Genomic DNA, 25993 nt, shown 5'->3' on the forward strand with positions numbered 1-25993 from the left:
CGTTTCATAGCTACTTTTCTATTGAGTAAGTTTTCTCTTCTTTGAATTTCTTTTCCTCAGATGAAGCATTTAGCGAAAGAGCTTGTAGTTTTCCTTCCTTTCATACAGGAAAATAAGTCTTCCTGGCAGCTATGTACACAGATGTTTCTGCAAGGCCAATAATATACTTTGAAAATAAAGAGCAAGGTTTACTTTATTTTCCACTTGAGAACCAAGGACCTTGATGCATTCGCCATACTGCTTTACTGAATTAGAAATCCCTTCTTGGGAAAAATATGTGTCCTGAATTCACAAAAACTTCACTTTGGCGTTTGTTCCAAAGTGCTTTCCACACGAGCCGTCTTCAATGCTGAAAAGTTATGCAGGTCGTTTAGCGTGAGGTAGGGACTGCACGGCAAATGAACAAGGCAATACCAACCGAGGGTGGTTAGATGGTTTTGTGTTTCACGGATGACTGTGGTCTCTCGTTGTTGTTCCAAAGGAGAATATCTAACAACGGGATAGGTTAATTCAGAAATTTACTTTCATATGTCGAAATTTTCTAGTGATAAGAAAATGTTAATACTGAGGTAATATGGCAGTACCTTAGGAATATGAGAATAAAGCATTCCAGTGAAATTTACTCCTGTGAAATTGCCTATACGTAGGACGGATCCATGGACTTTTGCTTTTAATTTCAATTTAAATTTCCGTTCCTTTTTTCTACTTTGTCTAGCTTTTTAAAATTATGTTTTTAAGTTAGAAATACGTTGTTTCAATATTATGGCTATTATGAATGAATAAAAAATACCTAGATTCAAAACATTTTATTACAGAAAACGGCTATAAAATGATTGAAGAGTAAAGAGGTTTTTATTTGAAGCTGTATTTATTTGCACTTTTGGCAGTAGCTTGAACTTCGGGCTTTTTCCTTACATAATCTGCAAATCTTTCTGCAACTATAGTCAAAATTCATAATGATTTGTAATTCAGCCTTCATTAAATATAAATTACATTGGTTTCTATCATCACACCATTTATTATTTTTGTAAAAAAAGAAAAAAGAAAAATGTGTTCTCTATAACTTAAAAAAAAGTACGAACTTCTACACTAAATAAAATCGAAAGATGGGAAAAAGTTTAAAAATTGTGAGAAATACGGGAGAATTGGTATACTATCTTTATTTTCTCATGAACTTGAAAGCGAACTTCACGAAGACTCGAAACATTATCGTTGTTTGAAGAAATACACGACTGGTACGTGTAAGGAAAATTAAGCATTTATTAGAAAACACATTTTAACGCTCCTATTTTCAATTTTTTTTCCAGAAAACGATATTTTCTTTCATGTATACCAAAAGAAAAGATACTGTGAATTAACCTCTGTCAGAGTATGCTTCTTAAATTTTCTAATGAAAAAACTGATATAGTATGAAGTGAATTGTATTATGTGAAATTCGTTTTAAGAACCAATAATTTGTAGAAGAGAATTTACGAACAAAAGGATCCACTTTTAACATGAGATTGAACTATTTATAACAGCAAATCAAGAATATTTACTACAAAACATTATAATGACATATATATATTCAAAATTCTATCAGTTGATGGCGCAAGTAATTTATAGATGCACAATTTTACAAATAGTATGTGTGTGTAACTCTTAGAACTATCTTTATCACTGCTAGAAGTATGTGTATCTTCATTAGGAGTATCTTTATCACTATTAGAAGTATATGCATCGCCATTACGAGTATCTTTATCATTGTGAGAAGTTTGTGTATTGCCATTAGGAGTATCTTTATCACTGTTAGAAGTATATGCATCGCCATTAGGAGTATCTTTATCATTGTTAGAAGTTTGTGTATTGCCATTAGGAGAATCTTTATCACTGTTAGAAATATGTGTATCGCCATTAGGAGTACCTTTTTCATTGTTAGAAGTTTGCATATTGCCATTAGGAGTATCTTTATCATTGTTAGAAGTTTTTGTATTGCCATTAGGAGTATCTTTATCATTCTTAGAAATTTGTGTATTACCATTAGGAGAAGACAAATGACAGAAATGTCGAAATATTATCCATATTTTTTTAACATATACAGAACATAACTAGACAAACAATTTGTTTTAGAAAAATACAAAGTATCAGTTATTATGACAATTATGACAACAAATGACAATTTTTAACGACATAAAATTTCGTTTTCCTCTTTCTCGAATACTACGCATAAGAATCACCTTTAAGCATGTCCAGCCGGGCATAGTCTGTTTACTGATTTATATGTGATCTTTGTACAAGATTTTATTTCAAAGCTGGATTTTGTGGCAGAAAAGCGCCGTGTATGTGGAGTTTTTTCAAGGTTTTCTCGTTTTTTCACACTTTCTTCATTCCACCATTTCATTCTTTATTATCATCACTGTCTGCCGTAGCCTCGATGCAAAATTGTGAGACGTTCAACTAAAATATACACAGAAATTGAAGTTCACCTTAAAGATAATTTTGAGCCATATCTCATTTAGGCCTCAATCATAAAGTCAGTGTCATTTTGCTAGTGGCAATGGAAAGCTTGAGGATATACATCAGCATCAATTTCATCTTAAATGGTGGGGTGGTTCTCATAGAGTACCAACTTTTAGGTTTACCAAAAAGAAATAAAAATATGTTTCTCGATTTTCTCAAAAACTGCGCATAAGGTTTTATACTCTCCCACATAATTTTGTTTAGCTCAGTGAGATTTGTCGAGATTAATTTGTGTGTGTGTGTGTGTGTGTGTGTGTGTATGTCTGTGTGTATGTCATGTGCTAATTATATTTTAAAAAGGCCAGTCCGGTTGCAATGATGTAAACTGACTTTGAGGGAGATCGCTGAAATTCAGTTCAAATGTAGAAGAGACTACGTAGATTTTATATCTTAAAAGAAAATTGCCCTAAAATGAATGGAACATAGTTTAAAAAAAAAGCGCGAAACATTAACATTAATGTCAATGGAAAAGTAATAAGAAACAAATAATTCCTCTACTTATTCCAAAAATCAAAATAGGAAGATTGCTGAAAATCAGCTTAAATATAGAACAGACTTAGTAAAAATAAAAGAAATCACTGAACATGAACGTTGAAGTCATTGGAAATCAGTGAAAAGAAATGAAGTCGTCCACAAATCTCAAACATTATAATAAGGAGATGGTTAATTGAAAGCTTATTGCAAAGACATAATGAAGAGCATAAAAACGATGTATAACACGTAAGGTAAATATGGATAGAACATTGTCAAAAGTCAAGTTGTTTAAGTAAAATCAATAATAATGATAAAGTATATGCATCTTCTGCAAATTACCCAGGGCGGAGGTTACGTGCTTGAAATATATCACATTTTGGTTTGAAATCTCCAGACTCGATTTAGCACGCAACGTGACTTTTGACCTGATCATATGACACAGTCTGGTGCTTATGGCAAACGAGATAGACCCTTTAAATTTTAAAATCTTTTGACAGGATTCTGAACAAAATATCTTGCAGAGTTAAAAAAAAATGTATAATAATAATAAAAGTTAAACCTTTACAATCCAAATTTTTCTTACAGCACCCGCATACTCCTGAAATCCAAACAACTCAGAAAAATAATTTTGTCTGACGACGCAAACACAAAGCACGATCACTTGTTCACATCAAAACATATGCCCTACCAACAAACAGAAAGAGTGAAGTCTACACCTGCTTTATCTGTTCACTAGAGTTCACACTGTATGAGAAAACGCGTCGAAGAAACTCCCGACAAGGGAATGGGCATACAAATGGAACAGACAAACTGTTGGACGTTGTTCCATGTTCCGTTTTAAGTAATGGCTTGGTTTCAATATATTCATACTATTTTAATCACCAATTACATAAAAAAGAAACTGTCACCTACCCTTATTCTATTTTGTTATTACTGCTGACACATGACTGTAACATTAGTAATAAATTTTGCAGCAATAAATTAATGTACAGAGACGCGAAAATGGTTCGAAAAATAAGCAACTTTTACTTGTGCTGTTTGAGGCGTTTACACATTACGGAATTAGTTGTAATACTTTAATATTGTAAGAAAAAAAAAGAATTTTCTGAATATATAAATAGAATAATTTTAATGGGCTCTTGATACAAAATAATTTTAATAAGATCTTCAGTGTCTATCTTGACAGAAAAAATTCTTCGTTTTAATTACGAATGTCTCTCTTTGAGCCTTCTTACTTTCCAATAACTCGCTGGGTCTGGGTATTCACTCTCTTCATCTTTTTCTATCGTTACACCACCTCCAATTCTCCACTTGCTGCCACTTCACACCTTTTGCTTATATATCCTTTATGACTTTTTCCTTCCATCTTGTCCTCAGGCTTCCTCTTGGTCATTTGTCTGTCATTTCTAATTCTTCCGTAATCCTTGGTATTCTGTTAGTCTCCATTCTTCTGAGATATCCAAACCATTGTAGTTTGGATTTCCCTATTCTTTCTTTTAAGGCTCCTAGGTTCTTGTATCATTTCTTGTCCTATCCCTTTTTATCTTTCCCAAAATTGTTTTTAGGAATTTCATCTCCGATGCCTGAAGTCTGCTTCAGTCGTTTTAGTTAATCATCCTTGTCTCCGTTGCATATGTTACTATCGATTTGTATAGTAACTTTCTCTTTCTTGATATCGTTTCACCTGTTGGTAAAATCTTCCTCCTTTCCTTAATCTGTGCCTAATTTCCTCCTGCTATATTACATTGTTGCTTATTCTATCCCTAAATACATAAAGCTTTCCAGCGGTGGCTCAGTGGTAGAGTGTTTATCTCTGGTGCATGGGATTCCTTGATTTGATCCCAGCTCGCATCAAGTGAACTTTGTGGTGGACAAACACTGTGTAGATGGGTGTTCTCGGGGTTCTCCTGTTTTCTCCCACTTACTTCATTCCACCATTTTCTTTCATTTCTCATCATCACCGTCTCCTTTAGCCTAACCAGTATAACCGTGAGACATAAAACCCAAAGATTTCATTTTATAAAGCTTTCCACTTCTTTAAGTTCTTCTGTTACTTGTCTTGTTTTCCTCCTCTCAGTTTCCTCCTTGATACTCTTACTATCACATCGTCTCGTATAGCCTCGCTGCTGAAAGGGACGTTAAACTCAAAATCAAGTCAACTCAACTCAACTCTTACTAGCACACTTTTTGTCTTATTTATCTTTAGTACATATTCCTGTGTGATTTCCTTCCATGCATCTAAGTGTCTGTTTCTACCTTCTTCCATCACATCATGGGCATAGATCAATATTTTGGCATATTGCTGCAGGTAATCAAACAGAAAAAGAAATTTGAACACTTTTTGTTTTAAGCAGCTAAAATGATAAAAAAAGAAATAATTGTTATTAATCCCATTGAACTGTACACACTGATGTAGGGGATTGTAATTCAGGTTCAGGTTCAGGTTCAAGGTATTTTCCTTCCTTCTCAATACTTTTTCAGTGTTGCCATCCATAGAAATTAGTGTTGCCAGAATAATATTTCCTCCAAAATCTAAGTTAAGACAGGTACTAGAGGAACGAACTGAACTGCATTTGATTAAGTATCATATTGTTTTGGTATGTTGTGAACTACTTTTTAAAATGACATTATTATTTAATTTTAATAATTGTATGTTAAAACTATTTTGTTTATTACAAACTAAGTACAACTATCATTTAAAAAGTAGTTCACAGGATACCAAAACAACATGATACGTAATCAATGCAGTTGAGTTCGTTCCTCTAGTCACTGCCTTAACTTAGATTTTGGAGGAATTGTTATTCTGACAACACTGTAATTTTTATGGATGGCAACACTATAAATTCTTCAAATTCACATTGTCTGTTGTAGAATAACATTATCTATGATTGTGGTAAGTTGCACTTTATTATCTCCTTTCACTTATGAAAAACAAACAAAATAGAAATTGTAAATTTTGTATTATTTTTGGTGCATCGAGCTCTTAACGGTGACGTATGTACTCTAACAATGACGCACAGTCCTAACAGTAATGTACATACTCGTAACTGTAACGCATATACTCGTAACATTGACACAATACTCCTAAGAGTGATATATATATATACTCCTAATAGTGACACACACAATCCTAACCGTGACACAGACATTCTTAGCAATGGCACACAGTTCTAATAGTGTCACATAGTCCTAACAATAATGAATATATAATCCTAATAGTAACACATATGGAGTGTCTCAAAAGTCCCCTAACACAGAGTAACTCTCATGCAACGCTATCCATCACGACTCTGGAACTCACTAAAGAAATAATAAACACTTTTGACCAGAGTATATACACTTGTTTATTAAAAACTAAATTACAGTGTAACGGTTTCGACAACTTAACGTTGTCTTCATCAGACACTAACTGTAAAAAGGAAAAACCGTCTCCAAATATGATGTTTTCAATCTAAAGTGAAGGAATGTTTTTAAATCGGATGAGCCGTTTGAGCTGTACACTCTTTATGCGCCCAATGTTTAATGAAAATGCAAAGTTGTAGTTTACCTGGACCCACAACATAAATTAAATGGGAGCATGTTTGAAATGGAGCTGGCCATCGACACGTTAGTATAAAAGACAGTCACTTGATTCACTTTATGTTGTGGGTCTAAGTAAATGGCAACGTTGCATTTTCATTTAACATTGGGCGCATAAAGAGTGTACAGCCCAAACGGCTCGTCCGATTAAAAAAAAAAAAATCTTCATTTTAGATTGAAAACATCATATTTGGAGACGGTTTTCCCTCTTACATTTTGTTTTTAACTCTGATAATAACACAGTTACCTTATGTCAGGGGATTTTTAGAGACACTCTGTATATCCCTAACAGTAACACATTCCTAGCAGTGACACAAAAGCTTAACAATGATACACAGTTATAACGGTGATGTATATACTCCTAACAGTGACACACATAGTCCGAATAGTGACACACACAGTCCTAACAATGTTGTATATACTCTTAACAGTGACCCATATACTCCTAAAGTGATACACATGCTCCTAACAGTGATAGACCTACTCCTAACGGTGACACGCATAGCCGTAACAATGACACATATTCCTAACAGTGACACATATATTCCTAACAGTGACATATATAGTCCTAAAAGTGACACACATAGTCCTAACAGTGACACAATACTCTTAACAGTGACACACAAAATTATAATAATGACACACAGTTCTAACGGTGATATATACTTCTAACAGTGACAGTCTTAGCAGTGACACACATATTCCTAACAGTGACACGCATACACAGTCTTAACTGCGATATACAAAGTATATATACTAACAGTGATACACATAGTCCCATCAGTGATACACATATCCCAAAGTGACACACACAGTTTTAACAATGATGCATATACTCTTAACAGTAAAACACGTAATATTGGTAAAAATGAATTATTAGCACTTTCACTGATACATTATAAAACAGGGAGTAAAGAAGGAAAATATATATGTTAAAGAAAAGAGTGCTAAGTGAGGAACATTAAGTTTTGAGTGATTTTTAAGTAAAATATGGCGCCCACTCTGACTTTTTCTCAGATGACGCTCTTTTCTTTAAGAATGTTTGTCAGTTTTAACCCTACTTTCTTTCAAAATTTTTCGGAAATCAAGGAACTCTAAAACTTCTCTGAGCAGTTATTTAGTAAACCCTCTATTTAATGCACTAATTGCGGCGAAAATGTGTGCATAAGATGTCCGTCAAGTCGCGAATTGAGTTATGAACAATATTTAAAATAGGGTATTACACTTAAAATTGTATTGTATAATGTAATAGTAAAATGTTTAATGTACATACCGTATCAGTAACAGAAAACTCTACAACTACATAATGGAAGATCAAGAAAAACCTCTAGCTTCAGTTACTTCTCCGTCGAATGTTGTTTCTCAATAATCGAAGATCTAAATTGCTTGAAATTTCATAATAAGCCAACACTTCTGGATCTAAAAGATCTATGCATGTAATGATGTTGTTCAGATGACCTCTTACTTCTGCCATTAGTCAAATTCTACTTGTTAAGTCCGAAGTTCGTTGATTCGACGTCCGTAGATTTACTGTACATAATAAGTGTTAATTGTTCTCTGTTTCTACTTATTTCTAAACGCTAATAAACAAAACTTCGTGTATCCTTCCGCCATTTAAACACCTGATTGACTGTGATTCTTCACTTCCGCCTTTACACAAGAAAGTGCAAATTATACACGTATCCTTCTGCTATTTAAACACCTGATTAGCTATGATTCTTCACTTCCATCTTTAACGAGAAAGTGCAAATTATACCAGTATCCTTCCCTACTCAAATACCTGATTGACTATGATTCTTCACTTCCACCCTTACACAGCGAAGTGTAAATTATACACATTCTTTTCGACGTGTTGAGATGACAGTGAGGATAAAGCTGAAAGCTTACAGTGCTTTGCAAAGCAATGATTTTCTTTCTTTCTTTCTTAAGATTTCCTATGCAGCCAAAGATTATAGTGATCAAAATTGGCAGGCAAGTGATCTATTTTATTACTACATAAATACTTTCCTGGTTTATAGTTTACCATACCATTCACCAAAGCAGTAGTCAGTCATCTTTCCGACTTAGGAACAAATTACGCATCTACATAGTTGAACTAGCTCTGCTAGAAGGGATATCATTGCGCATGCTTTCACAATAACTTCTATTACTTCATTAAGTATACAATTCTATTATCTCCCTCTACAATGTCAATTATAGTAGATTAATACTCACAGAATTCATGCGTCAGTAACTAACTAATTACATGACATATGGAGCCCTAAGATTCAGTGGTGCATTCACAAAAGCTCTCCATTGACTTCTGTCCTTAGCCAACTCGATCCAGTTTCTACTTTGTATTCCTATTTTTGCGAAATCCATCTTAACATTGTCCTCCCATCTGCGCCTAAGTTTTCCTAATAGTCTTTTTCCAATTAGGTTTCAGGTAAAATTTTCAAAACGTTCCTACTTTCTTCCATTCTGGCTACATGACCTAGCCATCTGAGTCTCCTAGACTTGATGACCCTAACAATATTTGGTAAACTTTATAACTTATGCAGTTCCTCACTATAAATTTTTCGCCATCTCCAATTCCTGTCCGTCTTGGGTTCAAATATTTGCTTCAGGATTTTATTTTCAAATACTTTCAGTCTTCGTTCTTCTCTCAAAGATAACGACCATGTTTCGCAGTCATACAACACAACAGACGAAATTATCATTTTATATATTTTAAGCTTTACATTCTTCGACGAAATTCGCGAATACAGAAGTGTTTGAACTGCACAATAACATGAATTTCCTACTTCCATTGTGACATCTAATTTCTTCGAGGACATAGTTTTGGTCTGTTAATGTTGATCTTAGATTTTTGAAAATATTCACTCTGTCCTAACTATTACTTGATATTTTAACGTATCCATTATTTTTAGTATTACGGTCACAGCGACTTTCCACGTATTAATTTTTCTGGGCTTACTTTTAAACCCATAATCTTACAGGCATTTAATAATACCTCTGCATTTCTTTCTATTATCTTCATATCGTCTCTCATCAGAGTGATATCATCAGCATAAATCATAACCTGGAGAGTGTAACTTATCAGTAAATGAGGGTTCTTTAGTTACACATGACTTTATAAGTCATAACTTGGCAAGTGTAACTTATCAGTAAATGAGGGTTCTTTAGTTACACATGACTTTATAAGTCATAACTTGGCGAGTGTAACTTATCAGTAAATGAGGGTTCTGTAGTTACACATGACTTCAGAAGTCATAACCTGGCGAGTGTAACTTATCAGTAAATGAGGGTTCTTTAGTTACACATGGCTTCAGAAGTCATAATTTGGCGAGTGTAACTTATCAGTAAATAAGGGCTCTTCAATTACACATAACTTCGTAAGTCATAATCTGGCAAGTAACTTATCGGTATGTGAGTGTTCTTTAGTTACACATAACTTTATTGGCTTTCTTCATGGTCATTTAGGAGCAAGACGAAACAGAGAATACCTTAGTAATTTAGGTTGTCGAAACGCTCCCCATTGTCAACGAAGTTATGATCTAAAGAACCTAGATGTTAAATTGAATACGAATGAAGACTATCTCAGAAACAATGAAAGGTTCACTATGTTTTCTAATTACATACAGTCATTGTCAAAAGTCTGGGCAGACTACTGATTTTTCCGAATTTTCCAAATGAAAAACATTGGTCTATACAAAACTCTGTATATTGGACTTGTTTTGTAAAATAAACAATGTTGTTCACATAAAAACACGAAAATTCATGATCCTGTTTACATTGAGACACATTTATTGTAGAAAATTGCTTTATAGTAAACAGATAACTAATGAACAGACAAGTAACGTCACGCTTTGTCTAGTAATGCTTTGTTTCAACGACATCAAGTAGTTTCTGTTTACTACCATAAACAGTTGCAGGTACTATTCAATCGTGTTGTATATCGATAAAATTGAAGGCGAAACAGTGGCATGCAATCGTGCTGTTTTCATTCATGTGAGTCGGTTGAATAGTGTGAAGAATGTGCAAATACCATAAAATGCGGAAGGAAAACTGTAAACTAAGTGTCGATTCGCGTACTCAAGTGGTTATTTTGAGGGAAGAGAGATATTCTCTACGGAAAATTCGCAGTGGTTGCAGATATCAGTCGGGACAATGCGTCAGACTCTTTAAAAGACAGTCACAAATTGATATAAATATTACATGGAAACAAATTGGTCGTTCAGAAATAACAACTTCTCATAAGGATAAGTTCATTAGAACTAAAAGCAAACTGAATAGACTTGTTATGGCTCCGAAAGTAGCACCAGAGCTACTGAATAGTAGTTTTCGGTCGGTATCGGAGAGGACAGTGGTCCAAAATCAGCAAATTTATGATTTTCGGGGTACAGTTGCAGTAAAGAAATTAGTCATTCGAGCAGAAAACATTGCAAAAAGGTTCTCCTGGACAAAAACATGAAGACTGACAAATGGACAATGGAAGAGGGTACTCTAGAGGAATGAATCTAAGTTTCAACTTTTCAGTTCCCAACGCCAGACATTTGTGCGTCACCCTTTCTGTACAGCGCTTTTATCATGACAGTGTAATACCTACAGCCAAGCACAGAAAAGGCGGTATCACTATGTGGAGATATTCTACAGACAATCAAATTCGTAATTTAATTCAAACCAACTAAATAATGGACAAAAACGTGTATAGCATATAAGTGAGGCATGCAATTTCATTAGGAATGTGGATTTTGGGCTGCAACTTTGTACTACTACAGCATAACGATCCCAAACATTCTTCCAAGTTATGCAGTATTTATCTGTAAAGCAAAGAGGAAGATCACATCATTACAAAAATGGAATAGCCGCTACACTCTCCGAATTTGTCATCTATCGAGCTCTTGTGAGATGAACTTCACTTGACAGTCCGTGAAGTCATGACAACGAATACTGAAGATCTCTGGAAGCTCTTCAAATCTCGCATGCTTCACAAAAATTGGAGAAAGTGATCAAACAAGTGTTTGGAATGTGTAAAACTCTTTTCAAGCTAAGGATCGACACTTCGATAAATGCAAACATTCTCAAGAAATAAGTCTCAATGAAAACAGTGCAGTGTATTTTCGATTCCTAAAATGACCAGTAATGCTTATTTTGAAAAAAAAAGAAAGAAAAGAAAGAAAGAAATAATCGTGGGACGTAAAACTTAAAGGTTTCATTTCATTTTTTTGAAAAACAAGTCCAACAAATAGAGGTTTGTGTGAATACAGTGTATTTTGTTTGGAGAATTCTGAAAAATCGACATTGTGCTTAGACTTTTGACAACGGTTGTATATACTTTAAAATTACGCAGATAATGTTCGTCATTAATTTTTGAAATATTTGTTAAAAAGTGAAAAGATGTGGGTTGATAAATGCTTTGTCCTACTTCTTAGTCACCAAACCGCTGTTTAATAGTAATTTATATCCATATAATACTAGAAAAATGGGTTAATTTATTTACCACTTCATGGGCTGCAAAACTTTCGTGATAATTACGAATATTAAATAACCTTTTTTTAAATAAACTCTTAGAAAATATGACTTTGCCTTCAAGGGTGCCCGTTTCTGCAAAGACTTAGATGCAAACCTCCAAATTTACTATTCTTCTGGAACAAATTTACTATTCCCTCTCAAATTTTATCAATCTGGTCCAAATTTTGCTATTCTTCTCCCCCACTAAAATTAACCATTCTCCAGTTTGTACCGTTTTCAATAATAAAAAAAAATGTCCTCCCGAAAATTCTCCTGGGCCCTAAAACCAACCTGTGGACATCGCCTTTTTATTTTTAAATAAATTTAGAGGTACATTTGATAATTTGTTATAAGAAGAAGGGAACTATTTTGTATAAAAATATAAAGAGACACAGGGGATGGTGTCAAAGACTTGTGTTCTGCTTTGAAATATAGTGTTATTATGTAAGGTAACTATTAACAAATTGGGTATTATTTAAGGCTGGTATTTATTTACAATAACATACAGTATTTTTTAATATTAATTTTCTAATTAGTCACTCACTTTTCTTTTAAAGGCCGGAAACTCATACTCTTATTTGGGAAGTGTTAATACTTGGAAATGACTCGAAATAGACATCTAAATTGGCCCAAAAATATTCATATCTTTCAAAACTCCATCTATGAATGAGAATAGCAGGCTTTTCAAAGAAAAATGTAGCTTTTTTTTTTTTTAATAAGTAAACAGTATTTGACGAAGCTGATTGATTGTTGGAAGCTAAAACACTGAACCAGAATATACATAATCTAATCGTGACGAACAATTATTTTAAACAATACTGCTTCTATTTTCTGTTATTATTTCCTTTTTAAATATATGCATTTCAATGTTGAATTCTTTCCTTTCTTACAGACAAATGATGCCCTAGGGAGCGCATTTAACTGGATCTATTTTGTACCCCTTATCGTTTTGGGTTCCTTTTTTATGCTCAACTTAGTTCTCGGTGTTCTTAGTGGGTAAGTTTCTCAGTGTTATTTAAATACGTTTCTTAAGATATATAAATATATAAAATGTTTCGTACAATGTGTTCTCATTTGTTATCTCTTTCCAAACCTTTTAAAGTGTATCAGTTGTTTTATTATATATAAGTGTATGGTTTCCTGTTTGCACAAAATTCAAAATTAGTTATCTGAAGGCTAGTAGTTTCATCTTATTGCGCTGAATGGATTTAACGCTATACCACTTACACTGTGGTCTATCATCTTATTGCGCTGAATGGATTTAACGCTATACCACTTACACTGTGGTCTGTCATCGTATTGCGCTGAATGAATTTAACGCTATACCACTTACACTGTGGTCTATCATCTTATTGCGCTGAATGGATTTAAGGCTATACCACTTACACTGTGGTCTATCATCTATATACATGGGTATATGTTTATGCCATTCAAAATATGTTTTTGCTTCACATTATGTCATCTCTTAAAATAACAGTTTCTCAATTAGCCGGTGGCGGTTCTTAGGGAAGTCGCAACGGTAAAACTTAAAATTTTAATGCTACAACCTACAGGGAAGAAACAAGTACACAAGAATTAGAGGCTTAGGAAAGGTTTCTTCCTTTAGCTCGTATCAATAACTTTTTTTTTTTATTTAGCCGTTGTGGCTTGCCTCAAGAATCACCAATGCAAACAACCAAAGAAATATATATGGTATTCCCCTTTTTCCTTCGTTTTATGACAAATCACAGTAGAGTTTTCTTATACATATTTCAAGTAAAATTCACCCATCAAAATGAATTCAGTTTAATTAAACTTTTGTTCATCAACCAATTTTTGAATACAATAGGGCTGTGGTTGTTCAGGGATAGAGCATTTACCTCTAGTACGTAGGGTTCCTGTTTCGATCCCAACTCGTGCCAAATGACTTTGTGGTGGACAAACACCGTGTGCGCAGGCTTTCTCGGGACTCTCCCTTTTCATCCCACTTTCTTCATTCCACCATTTCATTCGTTCTCACCAACACCGTCTCCTTTAGCCTACATGGCATAATAGTGGGACGTAAAACTGAAAGATTGCATTTCTTCTTTTTTAATATCATACTTTCAGATACATGAGATACCTATATTAAAAGTCATAACAAACAGTTAAGCATCATTTGGTTTGTTTTTCGTAGATTTTTGTGATGTTTGCTGAAAGCAGACCTTAATCTTGCTGTATTTTGATCAATTTTATTCACTATCCAATTTTGAAATTATATTTTGGGGTATATCGTATTGTCTTTGGAAGTATGTGCCTAGGTATATTTATATATGTAAAAAGACAAAGACGTCTTACCTTAACATTCCTTATTAAATTTTTTTAACACATATTGTTTCAAGACACAAACTGTTTTCTTTCGTCCGTTCTTGGTGTGTATTATTCCACTGCCCTGCTAAACCATATGACATGATGGAGGAACTTTTGACTCTAGAAGAATCTTAAAATTCGAATAAAGTATCTTTTGAAATGAAAATCCATACCATTCCGTCTTAAACTTCCAAGTTGTGTAGGACATAAATAATAAAATTTCCCTCTTGGAAAACCGTTACTAGATTGTAAGGCGCTGATCAAATGTTTGTGCACTTGAAATATGCTCCAATTATGTTGGTAATCACTAAATGTCTGAGTTGTAGAAAGGCTAGTCTCAGACTCTGTTAAATATGTTGACTGTTTTGTTAATACGAATATAAATACTGGAACACTGATATGATACCTTTGAAAAGTTGCGTAACAAGTGAAGCAGTCGCAACTGCTGCAGTAGTGCCAGTAACTTTCCAAACTTTCGTATTTGCAAATCATAACAGAGCAATATTTCGTTGTTCAATGTTGAATCAGTCTATTTATGTTGTCGTAGTCATGTATACATAGATGTATAGATGTTCATTAATATACAGAACCAAGCACAACAAGCATATGTCTTATTAGTCTAAAGAAAGATGGTAGCATAGTGGATAGCATATCAGCGCGTTAAATCATGGATTCGATTTCGATAACTGTCCAGTCGCACTTTTACACTCTACAAATTTTATTATATGAGTACTTTCATGCACAGAGAAATTGATTATTTTCTTTGTTTCTCATACGTATTTATTATTTCAGTTCAAAGTGAAATAAATTTTATTTAAAATAGAAAGAAATTAACTTAGATTTAAGTTTTAAAACAGTGATTCTCAACAGGGGTGTTGTGACACATTGGTGTGTCATGCAGCCTCATGAGATGTGTCGTGAAATTTTAGCATTTAAAGATAAATTTTATATCGCACAGAATATCTATAAGGTTAAACTGTATATGACATATTTTATTTTTTTACCATGATGTCTTTAATAACAAGTTAAAATGAATTTTTAGTCCCTTGAATTTTTTATATATAAATCAATACTACAGTATCTAACCTAAGTTTGTCGCGATGTGGTAAGAATTCATTGAAATGTGTCATCAGAAAAAGAGTTCGGAATCACGGTTTAAAAGTACAATTTATAACAATACTAGGTTCGTTTCCTGTTTTACACAGGGTTTGATTACTGTGATAAGCGAACTGTTAATAAGAGTTTAGGGTTTGTATTAGGCTTTTACGGTCCAAAAGGTACGTGCCGTTGTAGGTAATGAAACTATGGTCACTAAATAACTGTAGAAACACCTTTTCTTGCAAGTACAAGTTAGTAACCAAAATGTTATTACCTTGTACCTGTACAAAAACGTGCTCCTACAGTTATTTAGTGACTATAGTTTCATTACTTCCAGCGACACGTACCTTTCGGACCGTAAAAATCTAATAAAAAACCCAAAACCGTTATTAACAGTTCGCCCATCATAGGGATCAAACCATGTGACAAACAGGAAACAAATCTAGGATTGTTATAGATGGCGCCCGAACAAGGACGTAAATGCGAAGCTCTAGGCTAATAAACGTGTAGACCACCGCTAATATAAGCCAAAGAAAAATTTTGTAGTGCCATTAGTTAACTTTTCTTGTGAAAATTTTCATTTGTTGATTGGCAACCATGTCGATTTCACAGAGACAAACAGGAAAGAAACCCAGGACTGTTATAAATTAAATAGCTTATATAATATGCTTACTTTCCTTTTTAAAAAATCGTCTTTTGAAGCTTAAATTGAGAAAATAAAATTAATTAGAACTTGAAACTTCGTTTAAAGGATGCTGGTGATGGGTGATCATGATTACAACTTGCCCGACGACAAAGATCCTAATTTCAACCCTATTAATTCAATTAGCTTCCGTAATGCTATATACAATATAACTGCTCATCTAAAAACAGCTATTTAATGAGTCTTACATATGGCTTTCTATGTTATAAAAATAATAATTTTATATCATTTTATATTCATTTTCTCATCATTTAAACAACACATGTGAATAAGTATAAAAATTCATGACTTTTCTAGTTTTAATGTACAGTCTTCTTTTAAAAAATCTTGGCTACCCACATCTTTTTAAAAGCAATTTTCGTGCAATTGTACGTAAGAAATTTTAACAAAAAAACTCAGTCGGCTCAATTTGTTTGATTTAGGATAAAAATATAAGGATTTTCAGAGATGTGAGACCAGATTTCTTTTGAAGATTGTACATTCACTTTCGTATTTGTTAGAATTCTATAATGGTAAGTGTACGTTTATTCCAGAGAATTTTCAAATGAAAGATCTCGAGTTGAAAGGCGTGAAAGATTTTATAAGAGTAGAAGAAAGCAACATTTTACCTACGCACTAAACGCTTATTTAAGTTGGATATGTCAAGCAGGTATCAATGTACAGAAGGTGAAATAAATATATCATCGAATATCTTTCGCTAATATTAACATTGTAGTATATTTATAGAGATGCTAGAAGCTTTCAGATTTATAGGAGCTATTTTTCTAAAATTATGTAATTTTCTGTAAAAAGCAGTATTGGTTGCTGAGTAGATATTGTATCTTTATTTTCACGTAATATTGATTTTTATCCTTCAATGAATGAAGGGTTAAAATTCCAGTGTTTTATAGCATATTTTCCCCCTTAAGCGTTGGTAATACCTACAACCTCGCTAGTTAGTTCGTACTTATAAATTAATCTCTATATAACAAAATAATATTAGATACATAAATATATTTTCTTGTGTTGTGTACTATGTTCTAAATCCCGTATTTTATTCCATGAAGGACAAAAGTTCTATTCTGTAATCTTGTTCAATTCTTATATTTTTACTTGCAAATAAAGTTATCGTTATAAGTTGCAAAGAAAACTGTAATTTTTGAACACATTAAAAAAAAAAAAGAAATATCTGACTGTTCACATTGTAAATTCAACTTAGGACAGAAATTAAGGGTTCAGACTACTAAAAATGATACAAAAGCTAACCATTTTTCTTTTGCCCATTTTTCGTAAGTGACAAGAGATACTGAAATGTAACTTACTACAATAATATATAATGTTATTCTACGAATTCTTATCCGAAAATACGAATTAAAAGAAATTTCAGTGTTGCCATCCATAGAAATTACACTGTGGCTAGAATATGAATTACTCAAAAATCTAGGTTAATGCAGCGACTAGGAAAATGAACTCAACGGTACTTGATGACTTATCGTGTACTCTTGGTTCCTTGTTAACTACTTTTTAAATAATATTTGTATTTATTTTGTGCTGTTTATTACAAAATTATTTATTTTGCACTGTTTATTACAAGATAAATACAAACATTATTTATAAAGTAGCTAACAAGGGGCCAAGACAACATGATAAGTCATCAATTACTGTTGAGTTTATTTTTCTAGTCACTGCCTTAACCTAGATTTTTGGGTAATTCATATTCCAGCCACATTGTAATTTCTATGGATAGCAACACTGAAAATTCTTCCGATTCTTATTTTCGTATGTATAATAATATTATCTATTATTGTAGTAAGTTACATTTCATTATCTCTTTTCAATTACGAAAAACGAGTAAAAGAAAAATGGTTAGCTTTTGTATCATTTCTAGTAGTCTGTTCTCTTAAGCACTCTTGTATAACTAAGTAACAACAGTGCATTCAATCAAACTTTATACTATTAATGCAAAACTGTTATTGAACCATACTATCTATCAATATAATTAATTTTACCAGACAGTAAATAATGCACGACTTAAATTGTGAGCATTGTAGAAACTCGCCAAAACATTTGAACACAGATTCACTTTCATTAGAATCAATGAACATATAGGGCTAGCATAAATGATTTAATTCATTTTGAAAAGGCTGTATTTTCAAAAGTATTATACGTACATACATGAAAGAAATACGAAAAGAACCATAAACTCACCAAGTTCGTACACCCTCTACAAATGTTCAATATGTGCCCCTTTGGTGACACAACCCACGTCCAGACAATACTAGAACTCATTCCATAAATTTTCTAGCATAGTCCTGTCAACTGTATGCACTGTAACACTGATACGTTCTTTGAGCTCGACTAAGGATTGCGGTAGTGGGGGTACGTAAACAAGGTCCTTAACATCCCCTCACAGGAAGAAGTTGCAGGGCATTAAATCAGGAGATCTGGGAGGCCAGAGGAACAAAGCTAGGCCATTTTCACCAATACTCTCAATCCAGCGATACGGAAGTTCATCGTTTAGGTGGTCACGATTTGAAATGTGCCAATAAAGGGGTGTCAAACTGTACACAATAGTTACAAACTTGGAAAGTTTGTGGCTCTTTTCATATATCCTTCATGTGTGTACGTGTAATAATTTTGAAAATACAGCCTTTTCAAGACAAATGAATCATTTATGCTAATGCTGTATATTAATTCAATTATTTTGATTTTATGACATTAGTAAAAAAAAAATGAAATATAAACTGTAATAAGATCACCCAAAATATACTAACATAATTAAAGTGACATCGCTGTTAATTAATTTGAACAAGCATACATGAAGTGTATTTCTTGTAATTCTGCTGAGAACTTTTGTCCTTAATCGAGGTTTTCAACCAGTAGTTATTTGAATGCTTATACCTTAACCTTGCCTTCTTGCAGAGAATTTGCCAAAGAAAGAGAAAAAGTAGAAAACAGACAAGAATTTTTAAAACTTAGAAGACAGCAACAGTTAGAAAGAGAATTGAATGGTTATGTTGAGTGGATATGTAAAGCAGGTAAGCTATTATATTAGAGTAGTCCCTACAGCTTTGTAATATTATATTTGTACCTATATATACCTCATAGTTCTAAGATTTCGTAGGGGTGAAGAGTTATTAGATTTTTTTTTTTAAATCTATAATTCCTACTTTAGAAAACATAGGTTCTAATCAATATTCAATTATGTGCGCGCTGGTTAGATTGGTTGAGAGAAATAGTATGTTTCTGCAATCAATAGTACAGGAACAACACAAACCCTGAACAACAAAACAAGTATATTGTCGGTCCCGGTAGCAATACAGCAGTTTCACGCGGTCTTAGTGAACATAACAACGTGGCAAATATGTATACAAAAGCCGAGGAGTGGCAGCATAGGCAAAAGCACACTAGAATGATAACTATACAAGATAATTAATCTGGTATTACTGTTTATTACGAGATAGGTTGATATAGACAAGAATTTTAAAAAAAAATCCGTCTAGCAAAACTATTGTCTTCTGACTGAATTATTAATATTATTAGATCAATTTTCTTTACTATTATTTCTATTATAATTTTGTATGATTCCAAAAATAGTCACTTTAAAAATGGGTGAATTCCATTATACTCGAGATAGCTATATTACTAAATCTGTTTTAATATATTGACTTCTGCGCTAACTTTATAATCTTATCTTATGAGTAAAACCTAATGTGTACATAGAATAAACATTATTGAAACAAAATTCAATTTACGAAGTAACAAGTGATGTGGTTCCTCATCTATGACCATTATTAACAGTGAACCAAATATTTTAATGTATTCAAAATTGTGCCAAAATACTTAATAGTTAAAAATTCACACAAAAATTTTATATTAATAAAAAATTGATACAAATCTTTTATGATGATCAAAAATTGGAAAATCCTTTTATGGTAATTAAAAATCGAAATAAAAAATTGACACAACTTTATTTTTACAAAGGCAATCTTTATCTTACTCTCGCCTTTATAGGTACTTAGAACAACGACTTAATCTTAGATGCAGACTAGACTAAGTGTTTTAGTCTTAGACTAAGTGTGAAATTAAGTGACAGTAAAGCCAAATCCAATATTTGAAAATAAATAAAAGAACAAGTTGAGTTCCAATGTTAAAAACATTGAAAAGAAGAGAAATATTTGAAAAAGTGATACTAAGACTGGCATCCTGTTTATATTACCAAAATGTATCAATCTGTGAGTAACACTAACTTCTAATAGTACACATTCAAGCTAATAGGTGTCGCCACCTGTCTGATGTCAATAGAAGCCGCTAGTTGCAGGCAATTTACAGATTTAAAACTATTTTCACGATTTAATTTGAACTTACATCGTGCAGGCAATTTGCAGATATAAAACTATTGTGACAATTTAATTGCAAATTAAACTATATTAACTAAATTTAATTATTTGAAAATAAATACTAATTATAGTGAATGCGAACGTTCTTTGCTGTTTATTATAAGGATGAGAAAAGAATTAGATGTTTCAATTCATCATAATTTTAACCTATAGTGTAAGGGAGGCTTGTGCGCAGTAACTAGTTCGAGGTAAAATTAAGACTATCATTTAACGAGACGAATAGAACAGATAATTTGAGAGTGAAAGCAAGCAAGACAAGAAGAAAATTTTCGTTTATGGGTCGCAGTCTCGAACATAACCCAAGTAGCAGAGACAGCTTGCAAACCGCTTGCTATAAGTTTGCATTGCAAGTCGGCCAAGCTTGTATCCAGCTTGATTGGAAAATGTGCAAGTGTGCCGCAAGCTGGATTCCAGTAACGAAGTTACATGGGGGCAACCTTGCATTCAGTGTTCCATTCAAACTTGACGCAAGCGTTTCATGAGTCCAATCAAGTCAATAGCCAATGATGCTATGACGCTCTGCGAAGAGTCTAAAGCATCACTTGCAAATATATCAAAGATAGATTGTATGAAAGCACCCGTTGAAAGTGCAAGCGTAGAAAGCCGAAAGCCAAGCACGCGCCAACCGGCCAAAAGCTTTTTTGCTACTTGGAAAGCTTTTTGATTTGACAACAATGATACTCATAGATAAACAAATAAACAAAATATTCGAGAAAGTTACTCTTGATTTACTTGTATTGTGCTTCGAAATAACTTCAGGTAGATGAAAAGTTGTGATCTTGCCATTTACGTTTGACAATCAAAAATAATAAAATAAAACCAGTTGAAAGTCTAGAAGGATTTGTACAAATGTTGTGTAATATATTCCTAAGAAAATTTGAGAACTAACACACGAGTATGTCAATTGCATGAATATGATTAAACTAACTGATGAAAATTCCAAATAATTGTGTAATTTACCACAGATAAACATGATAACAAATAATAAAGTAATAGCGGGTTTCTTACTGTTATCTTTGTCATTATATTGATACTAATATAGTATTTTATTCTTTTAACTTTACTGTGAAATCTTTTACTTCATTACCTAAACCAAAATTTGTGTTTTTCAGAGGAAGTTATACTTGCGGAGGAGAGAACAACAGAAGAGGAAAAAATGCATATAATGGAAGGTAAGTTTTGTTCCTTTTTTTAAAAAAAGAAAGAAAAGAAAGAATGAATGAAAGGGAAAATGCTATTACAACTTAAGGAAGTTCAACTATTTTCCCTTTGTGTAACAATAAGACATTAATTGAGAAACTAGAAATTGAGGACCTAGGGTAAAGGGACACTTGAGAATTAGAACAATAAATGACACGCAAAGGCACTTAGACTTTCCAGAGTGTTATGAAGGTAGATCATTAACATCACCTATTTGTAACACGAGGAATCTCTTGTTGGGTATTCTTCTGCACTTTAATTTCTTATAGGAAGGTTTTCGAAGTTCAAACTGCTTCTACTGTCAGAGATGATGATTCTAACGTTTCCAAAACTTTAACTCCTTTCATTTTCAAAGCTGGTGATGGCCATTTTTCTGCAATTCTAACTGCTTCTACTTTTAAAGCCGATGATTCCAACGTTTCCGAAACTTTAACTGCTTCTATTTTCAAAGCCGATGATTCTGGCGTTTCCGAAGTTCTAGCTGCTTCCATTTTTAAAGCTCATGATTCTAATGTTCCTGAAGTTCTAATCATTTCCATTTCCAAAGCTGATGGTATTAACATTTCCAAAGCTTTAACTCCTTTTATTTTCAAAGTTGATAATGCTAATTTATCCACAGTTCTCACTGATTCCATTTTCAAAGCTGATATCCAACTTAGACGTGAGGACAAAACTCAGAAATAATTGTCTGACGGAATGCTCATTGGAATTCTTGAGTGCTGCTGTTGGGTGATTTCTGCCAGAGAGACAGTCTAAGTTTAGCGATAAAGAACATCTGTAATATACTGTTAAATTTGGGGCTATCTTTTCTATTACAAGGCGCGTTCGGAAAGTAACCTCCTATTGATCAATGTGCGTGAAGTAGTGGGGGCAGGGCTATCATCTTTGCACAGACGTGCGCGGTAGCTTAGTCTGCATCCAGCCGTGGTAGAGTGAAGGTTGTCTGATCACTAGTTCCCTTTTATAGCGTCTCAAAATGTGTGCTGCAATAGAAAACCCCGCCAAGTGCGAGCTGTTATACGTTTTCTTACGGCAAAACAATATTCGGCAGCAGCTAGTCTTCTGGAACTCTGTGCAGTGTATGAACCAAGTGTGATGAGTGAAGAAGTTGTTAGCGAATGGGTTCGTTCATTTAAAAGTGGACGAACAAACATTCATGACCAAGAGAGGATTGGCAGGCCATCAGTGGTCACTGGTGCACTCGTTCAGAAAATTGATGAAAAAGTTCGTGAAAATCGACGTTTCATAGTCTCGGAGCTTTTCAATTCATTTCCACAAACTGGCTTGGATCTCAGCGCTTTGGTGATGATCAGGAGCTGAAAGACACGGTCACAGACTGGTTCAAGGCACAGGCCGGAGATTATTATGCTAATGGAATTTCTAAGCTAGTGCAAAGAAATAAGTGCTTGAATGTCTATGGAAACTATGTTGAAAATAGAGCAAAGAAGTAGTTTTCAGATGTGTATAATAAATTCTTCTTATTTACTTTGGTCTTTCTTTCTTTCTTTTTTTTTTTTTTTTTTTTTTTTTTTATTATTATTATCTAATCGGAGGTAACTTTCTGAACGGCCCTTGTAGTTTTCATCTTTAGTTTTATTTCTATAGCTTCTCTGAATAATCTCTGGTCTCTCTATTACTCTTTTGTTCTGAAATTGATACAATAATTTTCTTCTCGTACGTATCATGCCAGCTTTGCTAAAATTCGTGCCATATAAACTATTAGAAATTTTATAAGTTATAGTGTAGTAATTAAATTACTATTTTTACCATTACTTAGCTCGAAGAAGAGCGGCAGCCAAACGAAAAAAATTGAAAAATTTGGGGAAAAGTAAAAGTACAGATACAGAAGAAGAGGAGAATGAGGAAGAAGGAGATGATGGTAAGTTAAAATTAGGATTTACTTTTCTATTAGCAATAATAATAATAATAATAATACATTATTTGTTGGTTATTAATAATATGATAGTGGTTCTGCTTCATCGTTTAATTCCTTATTAAATACAATAATTCACGTAATTAATTCAATTTAGATATTGAATTAAGTATGATGAATTATTGATTTCTATTTTTTTTTTTAATTTAAGAAATATTTCCCCCTAATTTTATATTGAAAGCGTCAGAATGCAACTATAAAGTATTATAATCAAAATGTAGCGTGTACACATTATTATTTTTTCTGGCAAATGAAATATTAGCTTTAATTCTGGATAACTTTCACAATGTTTTCAATCCTTTTTCCCCAAGGGCCTTTTAAAGTAAGTACCATCACTAATTTATTTAGCATGTTATAATAATATTACATTCATTCATATTGCCTCTATTATTTCGTAAAAGTATTAATTTGATGGTTTGGGATTGAAAATATGACCACACGTTTTAGAGAACATTGTTTGAATAGTTATACCAAAGTAAATGTACCACAGTAGGAAAACTTTTTGTATACTCTGCACAGCATGAAGATACTGGTGCTGCCATCTAGCTCATTGATTCGTCTTGCTATGGTTTACTCACATGATTCGAACCGATCAGTATCATTAGAAGTTAAAATAATAAGCACGATTGGATCAATTTTGTACTGGAATATCTTTTTTCATATATTTATTTTAATCTCATCTTCATGAATGTCAAATTGGAAAGAAAATAATGTATTAGATACTCCAATTAAAAAGAAATTTTACGTTTTGAAAGGCATTAGTTATTTGCTCAGCAAATGCATTAACTTACCTTGATTTAAGTAAATAAAACCTAAAAATACATATTCACAATTAACAACTTTGTAAATTGTTTATTAAAATTTATGTTTTTACTTTTCATGTTGCTTAGGAAAACTAAGTCCTTATCACTTCACATTACGTTCTATATTTTAGGTTATTACATGATGATGTAAATAGGACGAACTTCTACCAATAAATTATCCGTAATAGATAAATAATATATCACTCTACGCGTCATCCTCCCCCGTCCTCCCCCCCCCCAAAAAAAAGAAAAAGTCACTATCGTTGATTGTAAACTAAAATGATCCAGACATATTATTTTCATTTTATTTCGTGGTTATACCTTCAATAATGTAGTTTCTCTTGTCGAACTTTTTAGATCTTGCTTATTTATAAGTTGCTGGACACCATAGTCTAATGGTTACAGCGTTGGACTCACGTTCCACGCGGTCCCGGGTTTGATTCCCGACCGGTGCTTCCCCAATTTTCGATGTCCACCCAACGTCGTGAGGCAAACTGGGGAGTTACGTGAATGAAAGACGTGATGGCCACTAAATCTAGAAAGCCCTTGATAGGTCGGTTAGTGACAAGGCGACGCAACGAACTGACCACGTACTCGCCATAGACTGCACGTAGTTCAGCCGTTTGCTGACAGATGGCGTTGGAGCAGCTCGGCCCTCAAGATGGGCTGTTACGCCGAGTGGCTTTTAGTGTTTTATTTATAATGGTATAATTCTTTCATATTGAATTATGAAAATAGGTAAAGTCAAAATTTCAGATACTGCAGTTAAAGTTTGATTATAAAGTATTTTACTTAAAAGATAATATATTAATTTTAGTGTTTCCTCATCTACTAAACTGTGATTTTTTTATCTCTAACGGTTCAAAATTACTAATTAGCTCCATCATTGAAGCATATCTAATTAATTAGATTTGAAACAAAACACACGTCTGAAGTATATGTTTGCAGTTTAATTCTAGATTCAGTTGCTTTTGTGATTGATAAATATCATTACGTTTTATTTTTCTCTAGGTATTCCAATGTTTTGATTTTATCATTCAAGTAATTATTTTAACGTGAACCTAAAAATTAATTTTTAACGTTCCATTATTGTGCCGTGAAAGATGAAAAATGCAATAAATAACTTAATAAAATAACTACTTGTGACAGTTTCGCCAACTAACTTTTTTGGCTTTATAAGATACTATGATATACAGGAGTATCTTGTTCTTGTTCTAACCACAAAAGTAGTTGTATAATAGGAATGCCGCGGCCATTAGCCATGTCGACTATTACTCTGGAATTGTTAAATAGTAAAATTGTTTTAAAACAAAATTGGTATCCACTTTAATTGTCAAGATGGCAACCGAAGTTGCAATCAATATGGCGCAGGCTTTAAACCCGAAATCGTCCGTGTTAAACTGTTTGTTATATTACTAACTTTCCACTATAATGAAAATTTGTAGCACTAAAAATATCCACACTTTAAGATTCGTAATAAACATAAAATGAACTAAGAAAACGA

At 33.1% G+C, this 25993-nt stretch overlaps 1 protein-coding gene across 15 annotated transcripts in view; it reads left to right on the forward strand.

Annotated features, from left to right (window-relative positions):
* cac (calcium voltage-gated channel subunit cacophony) overlaps window positions 1-25993 on the forward strand; it is a 1271727-nt gene that overhangs the window by 952129 nt on the left and 293605 nt on the right. For all 15 annotated transcript variants that reach the window (XM_081764099.1, XM_081764105.1, XM_081764112.1 and 12 more), the window contains 4 exons: window positions 12938-13041; window positions 19076-19191; window positions 21666-21725; window positions 23531-23632. In XM_081764099.1, coding sequence (XP_081620225.1) covers window positions 12938-13041; window positions 19076-19191; window positions 21666-21725; window positions 23531-23632 — 382 coding nt within the window. The remainder of the gene's footprint in view (window positions 1-12937; window positions 13042-19075; window positions 19192-21665; window positions 21726-23530; window positions 23633-25993) is intronic.

Source organism: Thermobia domestica, chromosome 7 (assembly GCF_964235325.1).
Source record: "Thermobia domestica chromosome 7, izTheDome1.hap1.1, whole genome shotgun sequence".
Lineage (NCBI taxonomy): Eukaryota > Metazoa > Arthropoda > Insecta > Zygentoma > Lepismatidae > Thermobia > Thermobia domestica.